Source organism: Nesoenas mayeri (assembly GCF_963082525.1).
Source record: "Nesoenas mayeri genome assembly, chromosome: 3".
NCBI lineage: Eukaryota > Metazoa > Chordata > Aves > Columbiformes > Columbidae > Nesoenas > Nesoenas mayeri.
The window spans coordinates 116,845,017-116,866,330 of record NC_137544.1 but is presented as its reverse complement, the minus strand read 5'-3'; the positions used below and the strand labels follow the sequence as shown (position 1 = coordinate 116,866,330).

The 21,314-nt window shown below is 37.5% G+C and overlaps 1 protein-coding gene across 4 annotated transcripts in view; it reads left to right on the top strand.

The window, feature by feature from the left end:
- PLCB4 (phospholipase C beta 4) overlaps positions 1-21,314 on the top strand; it is a gene marked incomplete at its 5' end in the record, with an annotated part of 81,100 nt that overhangs the window by 38,912 nt on the left and 20,874 nt on the right. For all 4 annotated transcript variants that reach the window (XM_080342934.1, XM_080342932.1, XM_080342933.1 and 1 more), the window contains 11 exons: positions 1,466-1,607; positions 2,243-2,327; positions 2,534-2,658; positions 4,514-4,565; positions 6,816-6,918; positions 8,678-8,842; positions 11,655-11,859; positions 14,943-15,031; positions 15,462-15,606; positions 18,168-18,217; positions 18,334-18,399. In XM_080342934.1, coding sequence (XP_080199060.1) covers positions 1,466-1,607; positions 2,243-2,327; positions 2,534-2,658; positions 4,514-4,565; positions 6,816-6,918; positions 8,678-8,842; positions 11,655-11,859; positions 14,943-15,031; positions 15,462-15,606; positions 18,168-18,217; positions 18,334-18,399 — 1,227 coding nt within the window. The remainder of the gene's footprint in view (positions 1-1,465; positions 1,608-2,242; positions 2,328-2,533; positions 2,659-4,513; positions 4,566-6,815; positions 6,919-8,677; positions 8,843-11,654; positions 11,860-14,942; positions 15,032-15,461; positions 15,607-18,167; positions 18,218-18,333; positions 18,400-21,314) is intronic.

Below are 21,314 nucleotides of genomic sequence, written 5' to 3'. Positions count from 1 at the left end.
CACTGGGAAAGGACTAGGTCATTTGAAGAAATTTGGCCTTAATTTGATCTGAAGTCTATTAACAAACGTTAACCTAATAACAAAAAAAATGCCTGTATTCTAGCAGTAAAGCTATGTACCATTTGACATGTTTAGAGAACAGATCTGTGAACCCTCAGTATGTGTATTTCTGAAAAGCAGTTGGGTTGAGCCCTGGTGATCAGCATTAAAATACGGTTTCAGTTTGATTTCATGGGCCACTGGAAGTTTGATTCAGTCTAAAATGCACATAAAAACACATGCACCTGGATTCATTCTGATAACTCAGCTATTCTTTGCATCCAGACAATGACGTTCCTTGTGACTATATTTGTCTTATCAAGGCATAAATTGTTTCACTTCATATGGAATTCATTTTTTTGAAACGTGTCTGCACAGGTACATGCCCATAATATTGGCAAGTAGTGTCACATTTCCTTTATTCTCCCATCTCCTGGGTAAATGAGTTGCCGTAGTGTATTCTGAAAAAAGAAATCTATACTGTAAGAATTTTTGAATATATTTAGTATTTCCTTGCAGAAGTTCTCTGTCAGCCTACAGTAGGTTAGATTTTTTAGTAACTGGTTCACTGGTGGGAGAACAAGCAAAAATGTTTATGGGAAAAATGCCATGAACAGTAAGCCTTGCAGAGTTTGCTTAGATTGACAAGATCCTTCATTTTCTTTCCTTTTTTCAGTGGAAAGAATGTATTTGAAACTGGTTTAGGGAAAGGAAAAAGCTGGACAGGCAGATCCACATGAGAAGCGCTTCTTATTGTGGGTTTTTTGCAGATGAGCTACTTGCAGAAAACTTTTGAAGTTCTGTTATAAATATAGTGCATCTTTCTGTGAATGATGGATTCAGATTTTTATCATTTGAAGTGGCTGGGAATGTGAGCTTGGTACTGTGTCTCTTGTTGGTTTTGTTACATCTGTTTGTCCATTGAGGGTTGCAATCCCTATATTTTGTTCTGCTTTTATTAGCAAAGGTTGGCAATTGAACCTATACATATTTTGATGTTGAGAAGGTTCAACTCAGTACCAAGTTGGCATTGCTCCACCACAGTTACTATCAGGAAATGTATATTACACTACAATTGTTAGGAATTTATTTGGCAAAGCTAGATCATTATCTCCCACCATTGTGCACTCTGTTGTAATTTTTCTCTTTTGTCCCAAAGTTATCCTACTAACATCATGTAATATTTACCCACTGCTTAGGAGCTTTTCTATCATCAGTCCTCTTGCATGCATCTTGTAACGTTGAGAGTGTTCGGTGCATATATCAGTAAGAAAATAAATCGTAATTGGTGACATTAAATTTCCACTTTTCTTGCACTTTCTTTAACTTTCTGCAGATTTGGGTATGATTTTGTATCACATTTGAAAATTCCAACAGTTGTTTTTGTACACACAAATAGTGATTAATCTTTTTAATGTGTTTTCAGGGTTTAGTAACTGTTGAAGATGAACAAGCATGGATGGCATCTTACAAATATGTAGGTGCCACAACCAATATACATCCATATTTATCAACAATGGTCAACTATGCTCAACCTGTAAAATTTCAAGGTTTCGATGTAGCAGAAGGTAACATAAAAGGTTGAATGAAATAAAAGTATTTGTCTGCTCATTCTAGGTAGTTTTTTAATCTCTACATTTTCTGAGTCTAGAAACAGTGTAAGACTCTTATAGTTTAATGACAGTCATGAGTATATTTTTAGATTTCTGTTTTCATGGTTGTAAATTCAGCATGTTATTCCTTTGGTCATCCACACGGAGTCACTAAATAACTGGGAGAACATGCAGCTGATGAGATTGATTATATTCTATAGGCCTTTCCAGCTAAACTGCTTTTTGTAGTTCATCTTTCTGTAAAGTAAGGTGAGTGTGATTGTCACAGTGGTCAGCAGTTAGCTGATGCTTTCATATTGCACACTAGACCATCTATCATGTTGTTTTGCCTTATCTAGCCACACAACACAGGCTCTGCATAACAATTCTGTCCTAAAAAAACACTTGAAAGTTTTGTTGATTTCCCAGAAGAGGAAGAAAAAGGCAAGTCAGAAATATTATGAAATTTCAGTATAATATGATTCCATGAGTGACAGATAATGGGGAAACAGACCAGAATTTATTTCCTGCTATTATGTATAATGCATGATTTTGAGGTTTGATTTGTCATTACAGCAGTGTTTTAACACACCATGTCTTTCTTTTTCTAGAACGTAATATTCATCATAATATGTCTTCTTTCAATGAATCAGTCGGACTAGGGTATTTGAAGACCCATGCCATTGAGTTTGTAAAGTATCCTTTCACCTCCTCATGCCACTTCTCTACTCATGCTGCAAATAAACAACAAATGTACATTTTCTAGATTTACAGTGTTCCATGTCTATAAAGGAAAAGGGATGAGAAAAAGTAAGATTAATGTAAGAAATATTAAAGATACTAGGATATGACCATACATTTCTATGATATTTTTATTTCATTTTCCTTGATGAATTATACAGTTATAATAAACGACAAATGAGTCGGATATACCCAAAGGGAGGCCGTGTGGATTCCAGTAATTACATGCCTCAAATTTTCTGGAACGCTGGCTGCCAGATGGTCTCACTGAACTATCAGACCCCAGGTAGGCACCAACGACCAGTGAACCTCAATCCTGAGAATGGCTTGGGCAGTAACTCTCAAACAGATGCCATGGATTTGCTTCTGGCATTTTTTGAGGAAACAGACATATGGCTAAATAATACAGTGGGGTGGAATTATAGAAGCGTAAGACAAGGAGCAATAAAAAAGCCATACATGAATGCAAAATTCAGGTCCCTTTCACAGAAAAACGATAGAGTACTGTAATTTCTCACATAAATGTTTTATTAATAAAAAGTATTAATTACAGGGAAACGTGTTTTCACAAAACACAGCTTCAGCACAGTTTGATGCATGTCTCCAAAGTAAAGATGGAGTGCACAAATTAAGATGGTAAAAAGTAATGATTCTGTGCCAAATACATTTCTAGACCAGTTACTGTGAAGTGTTAAAGAGTCTTGTTTAGCATCGTAGAATGGGGTCTGGGATCCCAGCGTAGAGAACAATGCCAGGGAACGTAAATACCTCTCCACAGCATAAACTGAGAGGAGATGTGTTGTTCCTGTTCAGTGAAGGTGTGAATATAACTAACAGGGTAGGGGTTTTTATTGTGCTTTCTCAAGACGGTGTGTTTGGTACTGCAGACACTCCTGGTGATCATGCCCTGAGTTCTGTCCTGCAGAGCTTTGCACAGCTGAGAATGCAAGAGAAACTGTATGGGGATAGATGCTTGTAAAGTGCTGCACTGGGCAGGATTTAGAGGTTGGAGCAGATGTGCAAGCTTTGCTCTTTTCCAACACTGCCTCTGCCCACTGCAGGTCATTCTCAAGCCTTTTGTATTGAAAAATAAGAGTGTTAATTGAATAATTGGAAGTGAGCAACTTTCAGGTATTAGTCTTCTATGATGCAGCTGTGCTGACAGGCTGAAGAATAATTGAGGAAATAGAAGTCAAGGCTGCCCAGTTAAGAGAATAATAACTGATACGAGCGTATGAGAATCTTGTATTTTTTTGTAATGGAGAACATACAGAAAAAATTTGTTCCCTTTTGAAGGCAGAGTCTGTTGGGTGAGAGAATAACTATGTTACTGCTGAACAAGGATATTGTATTCTAGTGTAACTGGAAACCTACAGGAAAACGTTATATTTTTTTATGAAGTTTGGAAGAAGGTTGGAGGGGAATGGGATTATTACGTGTTTGCTCTGTGTCTTTGTATACAAATGCCGTAATAATGCATTGAATACAATTCAGATGCTTTAAATGTTGAAAGTAAGCAATGTGCTGCTGGGATCTCTGTAGTTTCTTTTTCTGGTATTTTGTTCAATCAAGTCCATAGAAAACCAGTGCAATGTTCATCTCACCTTCCTTAAGACATCAGGATACAGATTGCTTCATTGGAGGGAGTTGTCTATGGTCATTGTAGAGAAAAACACACTTCTAGGATGTCTCATCTAGCGTATTTTACATGGCTGCCCTAGAATGAGATCATTGCACTGCTAAAAGTGCTGGTATCTCTCCAATATTCGAAGTGATTCTAGATCACTATCACGAATGGAGACATCTCCACTATAGATACCAAAAGTTGAATGATGGAAGTCCCATCCCAGGCATTACTGTGACCATAGTCTGATGCTTCTCTGCCTACCGGCTGTGTTTAAATTCAGGGAGAGACTGTTTTCTAAGCACAGCTTGGTTGATAAAGCTGTTATTACTCTGAAGAAATCTGAAGTTTTTCTATGGCCTTTATTTCTTAGATGTGTGTGTTTTATACACATTACATTTAATTTTCACCTAAGCTGCTTATTCTGGACAAAGTCTTATTTTCTTTTCTAAAAAGGATTGTTCGTGATCTGCATTATTCAGAAGGAAAGACAGTCATTTTTTTTCTCTCTTAATAGATTTAGCAATGCAGCTGAATCAAGGGAAATTTGAATATAATGGATCATGCGGGTGAGTGATATGATTTCAACTGTTGTCACTGTCAGAATCCCTTGCTATGGTTTTAATAAAATTTTGTCACTGTTAATTATGTGTTACAAGAGAAAAATGGGATGCTAGGTGAAGAGCAGAAATTAGCAGATTTCAGGGAGAATTATCTCCTGCAAGGAGGTATTCTGATAAATACACTTTTTAATTATGCCCAGTTTCTACAGATGAGATAGAAGAGGCTTTGTGTGCAAATTATGAAGATAATGAATATCATACACAGTTATTTCAATACATCTTTGGCTTCTGTTCTCAGTCCTTCTTTGAAGATGTGCCTCAGAATGGAGATTCATTGCATAGTTCACAGAAATGCCAGATTTACTTGGACAGGTTGAGTCTTAATACATAAGGAATATTTTTTTTAATCTGCATGCTTTAGTGGGAGAGCAAATTTCACAGAGAATACTGAAATGTTTGATCTCTGAGTTCTTGCTCATGACTTTTGCATGGAAAAGTATGCTCAAGTGATAGATTCTTCTCATATGTTGAGTTTATACCTTAATAGAATGGGCTGATCATTAACATCAAGAGAAAGGAGAAGTTTGATGAATTATAGGAAATGACAGTCCAGAAACACATTAAAATCTGCAAACTCATTGTGGGAAGAAACAGCTCTTTTACTAATGCAAATCTTCTTCAGAAAGGAAATCTGAGTAGATGAAGCTTGATAAAATTCCTTATCTGTAGAATGGGCAAAATAGTACTTTGCCATTCTGTGCCTTTATTTCACTTGTGAGCTCCTCAGGCAGAGGCTGTTGGCTTTGACAAAGGTGCAGTCATTTCACTTAGAATGACAGAAATAGAACAAAACCAAAGCTTTTTTATGGCAGAGTATGATTCCTTTATTATTTAACCCACAAGCCTAGTAAAAGAGCACATACTCACTCTTGCCAAATTCTCTGGAGGACAGGCATCATTATCAACTAAATTACTTGATTCTGATGTCAGTCTTGTGGTATTACAGTAATATAGTGGTGATACATAGTAAGATAGTGGTATATTTTATATGCAATATAAATGCGGTGGTGTTCCAGTCACAAAAACCACACAGGACAATGAAAATAAAAAACTACATTTCCTTCTGTCTGTACTCCATTTTTCTCTGATTTACAGTTTTTATGCTGGTGAAACTCTGAACTTCAGCGGTTTTTATTTCAGCAGGCCTGAAGCAGAAGCTAAGGGTGTTTTTATAGTTGCCTTCTGCCTATAACCTACTTCAGATTAATAAAACGTTATGAAATCACACACATTTATAATGTTAGGAAAATGAGGAATGTTACTTTCCTAAACAGAAGCCACCTTATGAAAAAACGGGAGAAAGCATTGATATTCTTTCCATTGCAATTTTTCCAGCGTTTTAAAATTATTTGTGAATTCTATCTAGGAATTTATAACACTGTGTACCAGAGATTCACTGGAAAGACTAGGGGTGGATCAAAAATCATGTTCTAGCAGCTGTTGTCTGTCAAGGCTACAGAATTAGCAAGATGATTCCAGTTACATGTTTTCTTCCCACCAGTGGACGAGAGCCGCTGTCATGTGTAGCACAGCATTTCTGTGATCAACTGCTATTTTGATGGCAGAATCCTTTGGTTTTGATTCATCAGAGCACGTATCGGCTTCATTGATATGTTGATCCAGGGTATAGTCCTCAGGGATGTGTTGGAAGTGTTATTACGGGAGTACCTTTCATGCTACTATAATTAACAATCTGTCAGCACTGACATTATCAGCTGTTTCCCCCAAGGTTTTAAAATCGAGATGAAAAAATTAGCTTCAAGCTGAAATTCATTGTATGAGCTTGACTCTATGGAACTGCTACATTTTTCCCAAGTGTTAAAGAAATAAACAAATGAGAGCATCTACTTTTTTGTTATATGATAACTTACTGTATTTTATGTATTACTCAATGTGTTATTTAATTATTTTGAAATGTCTTTGATTATATTGCATTTATTTTCGGCTTGAAATCCAGGGTTGATTTCATCTCTCAGTATCTGTTAATTCAAAATTAAGATTAACATTTATCTGTATTCTAGACAAGTGTAAAATTTCCTTTTGGCTCCTTACACTTGCAGCTAGAATAGTAGTCTGTATTTTACAGTGCTCTAAGAGAGTTCATTGTTTAAAGCTAGAACATCCCTTTTATTTGTATTTAATACATTTTTAATTTATACACAAGAATAATTTTCTTATTCTCTTTTGTGCAATAAGGTATCTACTTAAACCAGATTTCATGCGACGACCAGATCGAACGTTTGACCCTTTCTCTGAAACTCCTGTAGATGGTGTAATTGCTGCAACATGTTCTGTACAGGTAAAACAGCGATAGACAAAATTCTGTCATCACATTTAATTGTCAACAGAAATAGGCAACCTACAGAAAATGTGGTTGGATCGTGTGGATTTCATCAAATTATTTGGGTTTTTTTTTTTTTTAATTGCTGGCTTAGACATCTCTGTTTACTTGATCTGAGTGGAATGTGAAAGAGTTAGAAATGGTTTGTTATTGCAACATTATCACTGAGTTTTAAGCCCCCTCATGTTCTTTTTGAATTACACCAGCCCACACAAATGAATAAATGAGCCAAGTTCATTTCTGTGGGCAGTAGGAAATTATACAAACATCACTTGTCACCGTAGAGCAAGAAAGTATATGGGCAGACATGGACACGGTATTTTCAAAGTAAGTAGAGAAAAATGGTTCATGTGATGGAGGTCCTTACTTTGGAGTCATCCGTGAGTAATAAATTCCATAAAACTTTAGTCGTAGTTGTAAAGCATGGTGAGGTGTTTTGGAAGGAGACTGACAATGGTAAAGCCTGGTTTGTGACTTGACACTCTACCCTCTTTGCTCAAAACCCTGTATGCAGCCTAACAAAAGACTTAAACTTTCAGTTAGCACTTTCTATGGGCAACATGGAAATGTCAAATTCTGTCCAACCAAGGGTTCCTTGTGCATTCTAGACGTTCAATTAAGTTTCATTTGCACCTCCAAAAGAACAAAACCTTTGATTAGTGTTGTTTTTCTTTAACATTAATGACAGTACAATCCCCCCAAGAAGGAAATGGGATCTGGTGGGGAGAACATAAGTTCTAAGTGTCACTACAGATAGCTCTTAGATCACGTTTTGCTATTTGTTCATGCGTGACTAAAACTAGTATAAAATTCTGTATAAATTCTGTTATAAAGGAGTTGAGTGGACCAAAGCCGGTGATAGTATGCCTCAGCTACGTAACGTTTGAGATTTGTTATGCCGAGTGTTCCCTGGAAGAATGTTAGATCATGAAAAGAAAAGGACTTGAAATGAGCTTAGATCTGTGAAATCATGATTCAGTATTTTTCTTCCCTCCTTGACCATAGCAATGGAAATATTTGCAGTATCTTTAAGTAGTAGATCATCTTGATGGAATAATTTTTTTTCCCTGGGGTAATCACCTGCTGTGGTGATTAATCTTGACTTGGAGTAAAATTGCAACGAATCTTCATATACATAACAATATAGAGGAGTCATGTGGGTTTTTTGTTTGTTTGCTTGCTTTTTAAGCATCCTACACTTCCCTACAATACATCCTACACTACATACAATATGGAGTTAGACTGACACGTGATTAGTTTAAAACCTTTACCTAAGTGAAAGCAGAGCAATAGCTTCCTTTCACCTCTTTGTAGTCAAGACGTATAATAGATGACAGCGCTTCTGAACAGAAAGTTTAAAGTTGCGGAACAGCAGTGCCCAGTCTGGTTGTTTCATTCAGTGTTTTTCAGTAATGTGGTGAACACATCTGTGAGACATCAGCTAATCAGGCTGACTGACTTAAGCTGTTAATACCATAGCATAGTAACCGCAATCATTTCAAAATAAGGATATATTTAAGGTGCTATCACAAAAGCTTTTCTAAATAAGTGCAATTTTAGCACTAAATATACTATTTTCATATTATGAAATAAATACATCGGTTCTGTAAGAAGCATTTTTTCAAGACTGCTGTCAATAAAAATTCTCTAATATTTCCAGTATTCATAAAATGTTCTATACTTTGTATTACTTTACTGCTATGTTATTATGTTGCAGGTAATATCTGGTCAGTTCTTATCAGACAAAAAAATTGGTACGTATGTAGAAGTGGATATGTATGGTTTACCCACGGACACGATACGTAAAGAATTTCGAACACGCATGGTGATGAACAATGGTCTGAACCCTGTTTACAATGAAGAATCATTTGTATTTCGAAAGGTAGGTTACTTGGAAAGCACAGTTTGTGGTTGCCAGCCATTACACACATGAGCATCCTTGCTCACTTGAGCCCCCCCCAGCCTGCTTCAGTCCAACTGCTCACATGAATAAGTACTGCTCCCATGAAAAAGGGTTTGTAGGGTTCCTGTTTACTGCAGTAAACAATCTAAAGCTGAAATAAGCTTTCAAGAGGTTGTTTGTTTTGCTTTTGGTTTTTTTGTGTGTCTGTTTTTTTACAAATTTTGGTTGATTTTTCTAATGGATAACCTCTGTAGCTGTCACATGATTTTTATTTTTTTGTTTCTGTTTGGCTTTTCCCTCACCTTTGCTTCCTCCCTCCACTCGGAGGTAGCCACCTCCTCTGTAGCCATGCCTGTGTTCAAGGTATGCAGTCTGCTCAGAATGAGCCCCCGCTGCTGGACACCATCATTCCTTGGAGATTTCTTCTTCCCTGCCCTGGCAGTGGCTGCTATCTTGCACTGTTCCTTCAGCCCAGAGGGCAGGTGAGATGCTGCATCCAGAGCTAAGGTCAATGTTATTACATGGAAAAGTTGGAAGGGTGCTGTGTTCCTCACATGTCTTGCCAGCTCCCTCCTTCAGTAGTCCATGTGCATCATGTACCTTCTTATTTATTTATTTTTTTTTAATTTAATGGCAAAAGAAAAACAACCCTTTTTTCTTAGTATGGAGGATTTAAAGAGAGAGATCAGTTTCCATGTTCAGTTTTTATCTCTCAGTCTTTATATATATGATACACACACATATATATATATTCTTTTTTCTTCTGTTGGCTGGAGTTTCATCCAGACTACATGTATTAGCAGTGCTGTCTTTGATAACGTCTGTTTTGCTTCCACCTGTTTTGTTGTCATGCAAAGTTGTTGCTCTTTTATTTCAAAGTGACAGACTTTGCTTAGTGGTGGTAACACTTCACACCTGGATATATTACACACATAATCTGCTTTCTTAACAGTATAACCAGTTTTTAATAGAAATGTAGTTAATGCAAGGGGGTTTTCTGGACTCAAATATATTCTGGAATGAATGTGACTTCAAGTGCTTTTCTCTGTAAATGAGGAGATACAGGGAAGATGCTTAAGTACAATGACAGGCAATCATGCTGCCCATGGCTTACTGACCATATGGGCAGCATCTGCTGCTTTCTGATTTCTTAAATCAAAAGGCCCATAAACTACAGGGTGCACACAGCTTCAATATAAAAGGCAGTACCTTTGTATCATGGCATGGGTACAATGGCTGATACCAATATTCCTTGGACTTTCTGCTCTATTCTGCAATGAACAATTACATGGTCACACATTCTCCTGAATAACTCATAAGTCAGCCAGGAGATTCTTTTTCTTCACCTCAGGCCCTTATCATATCACGCGTAGCACTGTAATCAAGACATACATTGATGACCAGGCAGACGAGTGGCATAAACACAGCAGGAACAACTCCTCTGTTTGGAGGAAATGAAGATGTGGTTGCAGAGTGCTAAAATGCCATGAGTGTGGAAGTGCCTACCAGGATGCCATAGAACAAATTCACGGAGGGGGAGTGATAAACTTCTTAGTCCCCACTCCTGCTCCTTAGCAAATCTGTATTCGAGCCCATCACGTAATGAAAGATGTGCTGATCTGTGGCCTGTAGGGGAGTGACTCTACATGCCCTATTTGGGTTACAGTTGAGTCCTACACAGTTGCTCTCAGGTAACATGTTTGATTGTTTTTCTGTCATGTTTTCTTGGTTTTATTTTGATTTTAAAAAGCTTCAGTCATTCTAACCCAAGTTCTGTGTCATCACTGTTGTGTAAGGGGGAGGATGGGGTGAGTGCTGGTGGTAACCCATGCTGGGATTGCTAAGTTATAGTCAAGTAGAGCAGCACATCTGTGAATAGCTCAGGTGGGTTCAGAGACCAAAAGCAGTTTTTTTCCCTCTAAAACTGACCATGAAAGTGGCAGGGGGACAGTCTGAGGGAGATAGTAGACACAGTTTACTTTAGGCTTCCCTTTTGTCCCACAAGCAATAGAGCCAGGTAGGGAAGGAGTGGGAAGACCTTTCCCAGCATACAGCTGAGGGAGGCTGGCAGGGGCTTCTCCTCACCGCTCCATGCACAGAGGCAGCACCATTGTTCCAGGGAAGTCAGGAAACTTTTTTTGTTACTGTTTCGGTGGGTCCAGCTCGGGGCTGACAGATGCAGATAGCTGGCAGCATCCCTGCCCACCATGCATACCATGTACCTTTCATGCCGTGAGTACGGCACAACCGCTTGTGCTGGTGACATGTCATTTCAGCAGGTCTATCACCCTGTCCTGCCCTCCTCTGTCTGCTGCTCCCTTTTGCAGAACCCATAGTTCAACATACATCCTCATCAGCTTGTGCTTGCACTCTTTCTGTTCTCAACTGCCCTTTTGGATACATCCCAAATCTCACCTTCCTGTCATAGTTCCTCATGATTTACCACTGTCTACCCTTTGCCACTGTATCTGTCATTTCCCAGGTAGTATTTGCCTGCTGCCTTATCAAGGTCACCAGTCTTCAGTAATGAAAAATAAATATGCAAAATATTTAGCTAATGTAACTGTAAGCTGCAGGATTTGCATATTCTGAAATCTACCCATTATTTGGGGTGAAAGAAAGCTTTTCTGGGAAAGATTTGTTTTAAAGTGTGCAGTTTGCAGGGAATTACATTATCTTACAGTGATGATAGTCTGTTTCTGGCCTACAAAGTGAATGGTTCAAACTTGGGAAGTGGGGAGGGTGCTACTGTATTAGAGTCATTGAATTTCTTCATTTTATGACTTTCCAGGTTATTCTTCCTGATCTTGCTGTCCTGAGAATAGCAGTGTATGATGACAACAACAAGTTGATTGGTCAGAGGATCTTGCCTTTGGATGGTCTACAAGCGGGTTACAGACACATATCCCTTCGCAATGAGGGCAACAAACCACTCTCTCTTCCAACGATTTTCTGCAACATCGTGCTTAAAACATATGTGCCTGATGGTTTTGGAGGTGAGATAAACCTGTATCTCAGTGTGCTGTAGATCCTAAGTGTTGGTGTGAAGCACCAAAGTACTGCCATGTCCGTATGTCAGAAATAGGCACACAATGCCCAAGGACTGGAAAGATGTAGTATTTTCACTCCTTGGAAATCATGTGTATTCAGTTAAGAAATCAGTTTTCAGACCAAGCACCAGCCTCAGTGTTAATGATAAATGACATGTATCTGTTAAATGACAAAATAATATAGGAAATAATACTACAGTTAACTGAATTTGATTTTTCTCTAAAGATTCTTCTTTAGATTTTAAGTACATATTTTCTGACATAAATACTTGTAAGGTTAACGTGTACTTTATGTATATTGCTTGACCTATAGTTATAAACAATTGATGCAGAATCTAGATGTGTTTTTTTAAATAAAACCACATTTGTATTCTTGAGAATATTGGCATAGTGCTAAAAATAGACAATATTAACATAACTAAATAAGTTCCATGATTAGTTCTCCTCTCTCTTCCCAGATAGTTTTGATGTGTTTTGTGTATTTTTCTCATCGATACAGAATGACAACATGATGAACAACTGGAAAGTAACTTTTGACACTAGAGTGAGAGCTGGCATGTGTTTTTTAATTACTTATCATCTGCAGTGCACCTTTCATTGTTTTTATGGGCTGTCATTAGGATCTCCGTGGTTGTTTTAGCAAACCTGTAGGAAGGTGTAGTTCAATTCAATAGCTGCCTACCTTTTCATATCTTTTTTAACCTGTATGATTAAGATTTAAAAAACTGCACTGAGTAATAAGTAGAATGGGTAATCCATTGTAGGCTTTAAAAGATGCATAATTTAATTTTTCATATAACTTAGTAATTTCTTATGATTTATCTGCATCAGTTACTCCGTTCCAAATAAGACACAGTAGTGGCACAAATTAATGCAAATCAAGTAGCATTCTCCAAAGAGAAGCTTCTATAATAGAAGTCTGTACGTAAGTAAGCAAGACTGCTTTGGTTAATGGTTAGAGACCTCTCTAATGTACTCTTCTAGTGATCTTCCTCGTTTTATTTAATTGCAATTCTTCTACAAAATGCTACTCCCCACCCCCACCTTACCTCACTGAGGAGAAAAAAAACATAAGCAGAGCACAAATGACAATGTGAGAAGCAGTGATGAGTCACATTGCCCTTGTAGAAATGCTGAGCCTTTGGTGATGTGCTTATATGGTTAGTAATACAATTTACAAAGGTCTCACTCTCACAAACGTGTTAGTCATTTGTACCTTGAAGCTCGTGATAATCAGGTTCCATTTTCAAATGACGTTAGCACGGTACTCCTGGATTTTCATTGAAGGGTGGATGCCAAGGACAAAAAGGCATGGTTACTAAGTTAGGGAAAGGGAAAACAGTCCGTGCAGAGCTACAAGGCCATTGTTAGGGCTGAAAAAACATTCTGCATGGGTTTTGTGTATATCAAGTACGATTTCAGAAGACATAGTTGGTTCACAACAGTTTTTGGAGGCGACCTCTTTGTGTAGATAAACAGAGTTGTCCAGGGTAATGCTATGTTTTTAATACAACTTTGGATGGAATGGGAACCCTATCTCTGTTTTTTTGCTTAAAAAATGCATCCGCTGACTTCAGAGGAACATTTTGTAGAGCAACTTAGGTTGGAAGGAAGATACTAGAGTCCAGCCCTTGGTTTGCACAAGGATAGCAGGTTTCTTCCCAAAGCTTTTGGTGGCTTGGATGTTTTTACAGACCTGGTCAGTGGACCAGCTCCTCTATCTTGCATCATTGTAAGCTAACTTGAAAAATGACTGAAGAGATGACTGGAAACATGGGCAAAATTCAAATGATGATGAAAACCTTGAGTTTCAAAACCGTCATTGCAGAAATAATGGCCTATCATGCTACTGAGACCATCTAGAGTGTAAGGGTTTAAAAGCATTTGTCTTCTACTCATAAGCAGCCAAAAATAGGGCTCTGCAGCATCCTGCAGAGAAACAGCTTCTTTGCAAATGGAGCACTGTCTCCATGGTCCTCCTAAGAGTCATGACAAAAACCCTGAGTTAATTAAATGACAATATTTTGTAGTGAATGGTGAGTCAGTCAGGCTACAGTGTTCAAACTTCCTTTCTTAAGTTACTGTTCTGACAAGGAGGGATTATTAACTGAGACCAGTGACCCTTTCCTCCCTAAAACTGAAGTTCCAGTTTCAGAGGGATCATCAAAACAGATCACTGCTGTGGTCTCTGAATGCATTATTATTATAGATGCTGAATCAGTTTAACTTGTAAAATCATCTCTTACTGTGGGGATGTCCTTTGCCATTTGTGAATTCTTTGACTCTTGAAATTAAAGCATGGAAAGGGATTATTCAATGTGCAGGTAAAAATTCATATGTCTTTGTCTTCCTGTAAACCTATGCTTGCACATTTATCACTGCATATGGAAAGAAGATTCAACAGTCTATATGGTATCTGGTGCTGTCTATGATACCACTAGTGGTGCTGTGTCATTTGCAAGATTCAAATATTGGCCATTATGGTTCATTGAAAAGCCATTTCACAGCCTGTCATGTTCCAGACATGGAGCATCACAAAGGCGAGTGAGAACAGATTTTTCCCAATTGCTTTAACCACCCATCTGAAACTGCTGTTTAACTAGGAACTATAACAGCATTTTCTACATTTCTCTGCAGTCCCAAGTCAGTCCGCACGCCCTCAAATAACCAAAAGGCAAAGTCGTCAGTGCTTTGTGGCTCAGGAGATCCCATTCTGGTCTCAAATTCTAGTGTCATCAACTAGGAATAAATTAGGGCAATTTTGGTCTTACAGGGTCAATGTGTGTTTCCTAAATAAGATCCCTGGATTAGTACCGCTCTCTTGGTGCATTGTGAACTGATTGATGTTCCTGGTGTGTGCAAACACTGCAGTGAGGAGCACCTTCAGTTCTGCCAGGATCACTAAGGAAAGTCAGACTATTGTTGCAAGCCATGGCTCATGATAACAGGGGTAGAATAACACTCTCACAAAATATTGATTTCCAAATCCCTCTGAAGATTATAAAAAGTTGATCATTTTTCCCTTACAGATATTGTGGATGCTTTATCAGATCCAAAGAAATTTTTGTCTATCACAGAAAAAAGAGCAGACCAAATGAGAGCTATGGGTATCGAAACTGTAAGTAGAACTTAATGGCAAATACAGCCCATTTGTGTTCATACTATGTGGGGTTTTATTGAGTAAACCAATCCTTCTCCAATTGATGCATGTTCCCTTATCATTTCTCATTTTCAAATAGAAGCCTCTTGGTCCTGCTCTGAAATACATTGGCTTATGTTAGTTACATGTCCTGAAATATCATTCACTTATTGACTGACAAATCATACTAACACACCACTGAGAAGTAGAAATAGTGAGAAAGGAGCCATATTTTAGTAGGTAGCCATTTAAAATAGGTTGCAAATGCTTTAGTGAGTATAGTGTTGTTTGAAAGTTTGTTGCAGTTTTCTTGGTTATGTTTAAAGTAAATAAGTTCAGAAATTTCCCATACCCCAACTTTTATACTACAAGTGAAACAGCAATTAATTTATGTGAATATTTCTTTCAGAGTGATATAGCTGATGTACCAAATGACACTTCAAAGAATGATAAAAAAGGAAAAGCCAATAATGCCAAAGCCAACGTAACGCCTCAGAGCAGTTCTGAACTTCGACCGAGTACCACGGCAGGATCTGGGACTGACGCTAAGAAAGGTTGGCAAAAGTCATGTACCATTCCTTCTGTTCTGAAGTGGTTCAGCCAGTCACAAAGTAGTACTCATTACTCAATTTTACTTTTGCAGTTGTATTCATTCTTACCCTTTCAGAAGGTAACTTGTTTTGATATTGAGAGTGGTCTTTGTCTAATTGCAAATAAATTTTGTATAATTCTAAAGTGGCTCTATAACACAAAATAAGAATGACTGTTTTCTGGTGTACTCCACAGAAACTCTTCTGCTTTTTTTTTCCTCCCTCTACAAATCCCTTGGCAGAGTTGCAGATTTAAGTAATTAAAGGTATTTAGAATTCATTGGATTCTGTAGATATTTCCCAACAATTAGAAATGTTTGCAATGTGTGGTTTTATTCTGAACAGTGATTATGGAAATGGCATGTTTATTGTAAAAAACATCCATATTAAATGTGCTCATTTATAAGTGAATAAGTATTTTTTCCTCACTCTTCACTGTTCACTTTACAAAATCGTCTTATAGAGTCAAATGGGATTAGTTGTTGCTCACATATCATCACAGGTAATGAAGATTGAAAGAGAAAACAGATTTGTACAGCTGAATGAAACACAATAAATATTGCTGTTAATGAGCCACAAGAATTAGAATCTGCTTCATTTTCATCCACCTTGGCCCAAAGGGATTGATAGGACTGAAAAGCAGCACTGATTGCTCTTTTTCTTAAACTTAAGCAGGCATGGCTGAATACACACATGTGAGAAACAAGGTGCTCTTTCTCTAGAGTTACTTTTGGCAATAAAACAGGTCTTCTCTGACACCTGATCTCTTTCAAAGTTCTTCCCTGGTGTAAAACTCAGATTATTTTATGCAGTGAGATGTTTCCCTATTGCATGTATCATCACCAAGGTGCACAAGTATTAGTTTTATTGTGCACTAATAAAACATGAAATTTTCTGGGGTTGGCAACTAATTCCTGGTGAACGAAGTAAATGGGTCTGCATTTTTAGATAAAATCCTGAGGAAGTTTGTTTAGAAGGCAGCACACCTGATGCAGCCCTGGTCTTAAACTGAGATTTCAGTACTTAAACGTTCTCATCTGCAACCATTTTTTATCCATATTCTCTCATGTTAAAATAGACCTGGTCATGTTTATATCCCATGTAACCATCCTTATTTTGTATTACTTATCTCTATGATCTGAGTAATTCTGCCATTGTTAGAATATGCAGCTTGCCTTGCTATTAGAAATTAGGTATCCAGCAAGATATGGTGTCTGGGGAAAGCTCTGAAATGCACAGGAATGTTGTGATTTTTTGTTTGCTGACTTTCAGTAATAGAAGTGATTTATATTTTTTAAAACTTCAGCTTCAAGATTTATTTGTGCCTAAATATGTTCCAGTCTCATTTACTAGACTAGTGTTAATACCATATAATTGAGCAGGACCCTGTGCTTCTAAGTAAATAAAAAATCTTGTTACCTAAGGAGATTGCCTACCACCCCTTCCCCTCCCTTTCTTTTTACAGCATCATAACTGAAAGCATCTTTTTTCAGTTAAATTCACTTTAAAGGCAGAAAGTCCTTTACAAGGCAGGGGGGATATAATACAGACACTATTAACACTACAAACATATTTAGTTAACCACTGTATTAATGAAAACCTGAATGTTTTCATGTAAAACCTCAGAAAAAAAACCTATGCATTACAATTTTCATGGCATTGCATTGACATTTTTATTAATGATTATATGTAGGATGTGCCTAGTAGTTACAAAAAATCATAACGTCACAAAAATTTATTAAAGCATAAAGATGAGATTGGGTTTTGTTTGCATTGCAGTTAAGCTAATCAAAATATATTTTCAGTCATCTAGATAGTACAGTTAGTCATGTGTGACACATTTGCTTTTTGAATTGAATTTTCATTAGAATTTTCACTTATGATTCTTTTTCTCCTCCATTTTTAACTCTCCTTTAGTCTTGAAGTGAGCTATTGCACCTTTTCTCATAGTCTGCTATTAACCAAAAGCAAATTTTACCTCTGTTAGCATGTAGACTGCAGGTAAATTTTCACTCCCTTGATTTTTGTGGTTTGAATTGAAGTATACCTAAACTCAGTTAACCCTTTATGCAGCTATGTAGAATATTACCCAAGCCTCCCTGCCCCAAAATTAGTGGTGCCAGCGCTGTCTCCAGCTGTGGACCAAATTTCTGAAGTTTGTGTGGTTCATTTTTAATGTACATAAATGGTTTGCTGTGCTTTCAGAACAGGAGCTTTTTCAATTCTTAGATTGCTGTATTTTGACACTTCAGTCCAGAACTGTAAGAGATTAAAATACACTCATTGATTCATTTCTCTTTTTCACAAGGCAATTGATTGAGCAGTGCACTTGAAAAGGAAATTAACTGTATCTTTGCTATGTCTTGATGAATAATTTTCTCATTAACTTGGGTTTATTTTTTTATGTTGCAAATAACATGAATTAATTACTGACTTAAATGTAGGATTTTGTGATAAAACTCAAAAAGTATGAGATATACTAATATGTATGAGGTTTTAGATAAACCGTATCAATACCTTTCTAGGTATAGACCTCATTCCTCAAGTGAAGATAGAAGATTTAAAGCAAATGAAGGTAAGGATGGACAGAAGCTTTTCAAAATATGATCCTAATTATTTAAGTAGCCAGGATTTTATCTGGTTACAGTCAAGATGACCGCGGAAAGATTGATCCAACTTCTCTCTTTGTAGGCTTACATAAAGCATTTAAAGAAACAGCAGAAAGAGCTGAATGCCTTAAAGAAGAAACATGCAAAGGTATGATCGTTAAGAGCTCTCTGGGCAACACATTCTAATTGGAAAAAGTTGCAGCACCCCCTAGCACAGCTCTTAATTAAATCGTAGAGAGAAACTAAGGAACAGTAGTTGCACCACCAAGAAAGGCATATGTGTTTTAAATGTACTGAAATATGCTCCAGTGAGCACATTTTCCCTTTAGCAACCCTTTGTATATCTCCTTGAGTTCCAGTGCACATTTGTTTGACCCATATAAGCATCCAAAGCTCACCTTTTTCAGATAATGATTTTATCTAGCTCCCTCTTGCATGACATATTGACAGGCAGCTTGGAAAAAAGGCAGTAATGATGTGAGAGGGTGCTGCATCAAAGCCAGGCGCTGGAGAAACTGCAAAACTGCCAAAGAGAACTGGAATGTGTAACTGAAAAATGAAGTGCCCTGTTCTTCCTCACTTGTATCTGTGTTAGCCACTTTATAGTCAGCTGTTTGCTTGGTACTGTTGGCAGTGGTGTCCCAAATATATACAACACTATCACAAATATACGTCACATTAGAAAATACAGTAAATTTTCTCCTGACCTTTATCATTAGAAAAACATTTCTCTTGTTACAGGAAGAGGCATAACAAATAAAGAAAGTATCTTAAGTTCTGAATTTTGGGAATGCATACAAATCCATTCTGGGCTGTTAGAGCAATTGTTCCCTTGCCCTCTTTTATTGCAGATTTCATTGCAGAATAATGTAGTTGCCTGGGCATTTTAATACCAGTCTTTGTCTTTATTTTCATGACTGTTGTTTGGGTGTGGAACTCTGTGTCTGTACAATGAAGTATGAAGAAATTACTTTCAATAATTGGCAATTTTGTGGGGCTCTTAGTATTAAAAGTAGTATAAGGAAATTAAGTAGTTGCATTTCACGCTCCTTACTGACTTGATGCAGAAGGGGAGTGAGTGATTTCTCCATTTTGATATTGTGTGCAAAGCTCATGCTCAAGAAATGTGTCTGTTGTCCACACTTCTAGCATGGACAGTTTCCAGACTTTCATAGGCTTGATCTTTCAGGAGGCTTCTTATTTCTAAACACTACTTTTTCATTCATTGGACAGCATCTACCAGCTGGCTATAGCAGCTTTTTGCAAATGAAAATAGCACCATGATTACATATAAAACAGCCATACCAATGATATATATCCCTGATAGATGTGACCCACAGCAGTGTAAGGATATCTTAGCCACGACTGTGCTTGCTAATGTTAAAAAATTGATCCATCTGTTCAGGCTTGTAGTTGCTTCCTCTAATCTGAGGAAAAAATTGCCAGCCACAATCTGAAAATGCTGTGCACTCAGAAGGGCTTTCAGCATTAACTCAAGCACAGCTATTTTAGGTCTGAGCCAGCCTGTGTCCTACTGGTCCTAAGTACAGAGTGCAAGTCTGTGCTAACAAGAAAGTGCCTGTCTAGAACGTGCCTTGCTAAAGGCCCCAGAAAGGGCACGTTCTTGAATTTGGAGAGGAGAGGCTGAGCAGGAAAGTGTGGCCATATTGGCTCCCAGGTGATCTTAGGGAGGTGCTTGGTGTACTCATCACTGGTTTTAATGCATTTTATCAGCTGGAATGGAGCAAGAGGGCTATACGGTTAGTTATCTGTCATCAGGTTGAGGAAACCCATCTATTAAGCAGACTGAACTTACAAGTTCCAGAGATAAGTTTGCTCTCATTTAGCCATAGACACTGCAGAGAACTGGAGGAATAAGTAAACAGAAGGGAATTGTTCATGTTGTTTCAGGAAAGTAAAGTCCAATTCTTTTCCACCTCAAGTTGGCCTTGGAAAATGCATTATGGAAAATGCATATATTTTTTGTATTGAGTTACATCTTGAGTACTGTTTAGATAAATGATCTGGGTGACATCACAAGGCTATAAAGGCATGTGATAAAGAGATAAGGCTTAAATCGTGGTTGTCCTGAGGGAGAAGCAGGGATTCTAGCTGATTATGGAGGACTGTCACATAATTGGGCAGATGTCTTCTGCTTTGCAATGTTTGTGCTTAGTCTTTTAGAGCAAGAATTACATTGTTCTGTTCATGTAGAGGACAGGGGTGGTTGGAGACATGCTCTCGGTCACCTCGCCTGGGGCTGGCTGGTGCTGTCAAGCTGATGTCATTCTTTTCACTGCCTATGTTTTTTCCTACCTGGTTAGTCAGTGTAAATATTCCCTGGTGAAGCTGTTGGTGGAGTCTATTTGTTTCCCGTTAAATCCTCTATAGAATAGAGAATTCAGTTCCTCACTCTAAATACAAAATTTGGAAGCTGTACACGTTCCCTGGGGAAGTGCTTTACAGATGTTGGAGTGCTCAGGTCCAGCCCAGGGCTAGATTTTTAAAAGGCTCGCAACATTTGTATTAATCTTTTCGTAAAAGTGAATGTAAAAACCTTTAATTAGTATTTTTAGAGGAAGAAACAGTGATAAGGCAAACACAGGTGTATAGAAAATTATAACAAAAAGCAGTAGAATAACAAGGGTAGAATAAATGCAAAATGAACTGTAAAACAAAATGAAGTCCTGGAAGAGGCCATATTAATTAATGCAAGGCTTTTTGTCACAATTAGGTAAAGTGTGGAGCAATTGGATATTAATCAAATAACATAAATTAACAAACAAGTTTTTCTATTGTTATGTAAATTCAATATTTAGTGCTCTCCATGGTAGTAAAATACATGCATCATTAAATATATGCATCAGTATGAGCAGCTGTTCTGATAAAGGAGAATATGAAGTCAAGTTCAGTAATGAAGTCTATATGTAAGCACTAAGTGAAATGTGTTGTTTCTGGTACAGTCTTGTAATGGAAAGGAACTGCCTATATGCTAAACCCAAAAGTGTAACATGCATTAGTCATTCATCTTTTCATCACAGGAACAATTTTTTCATCCCTTTC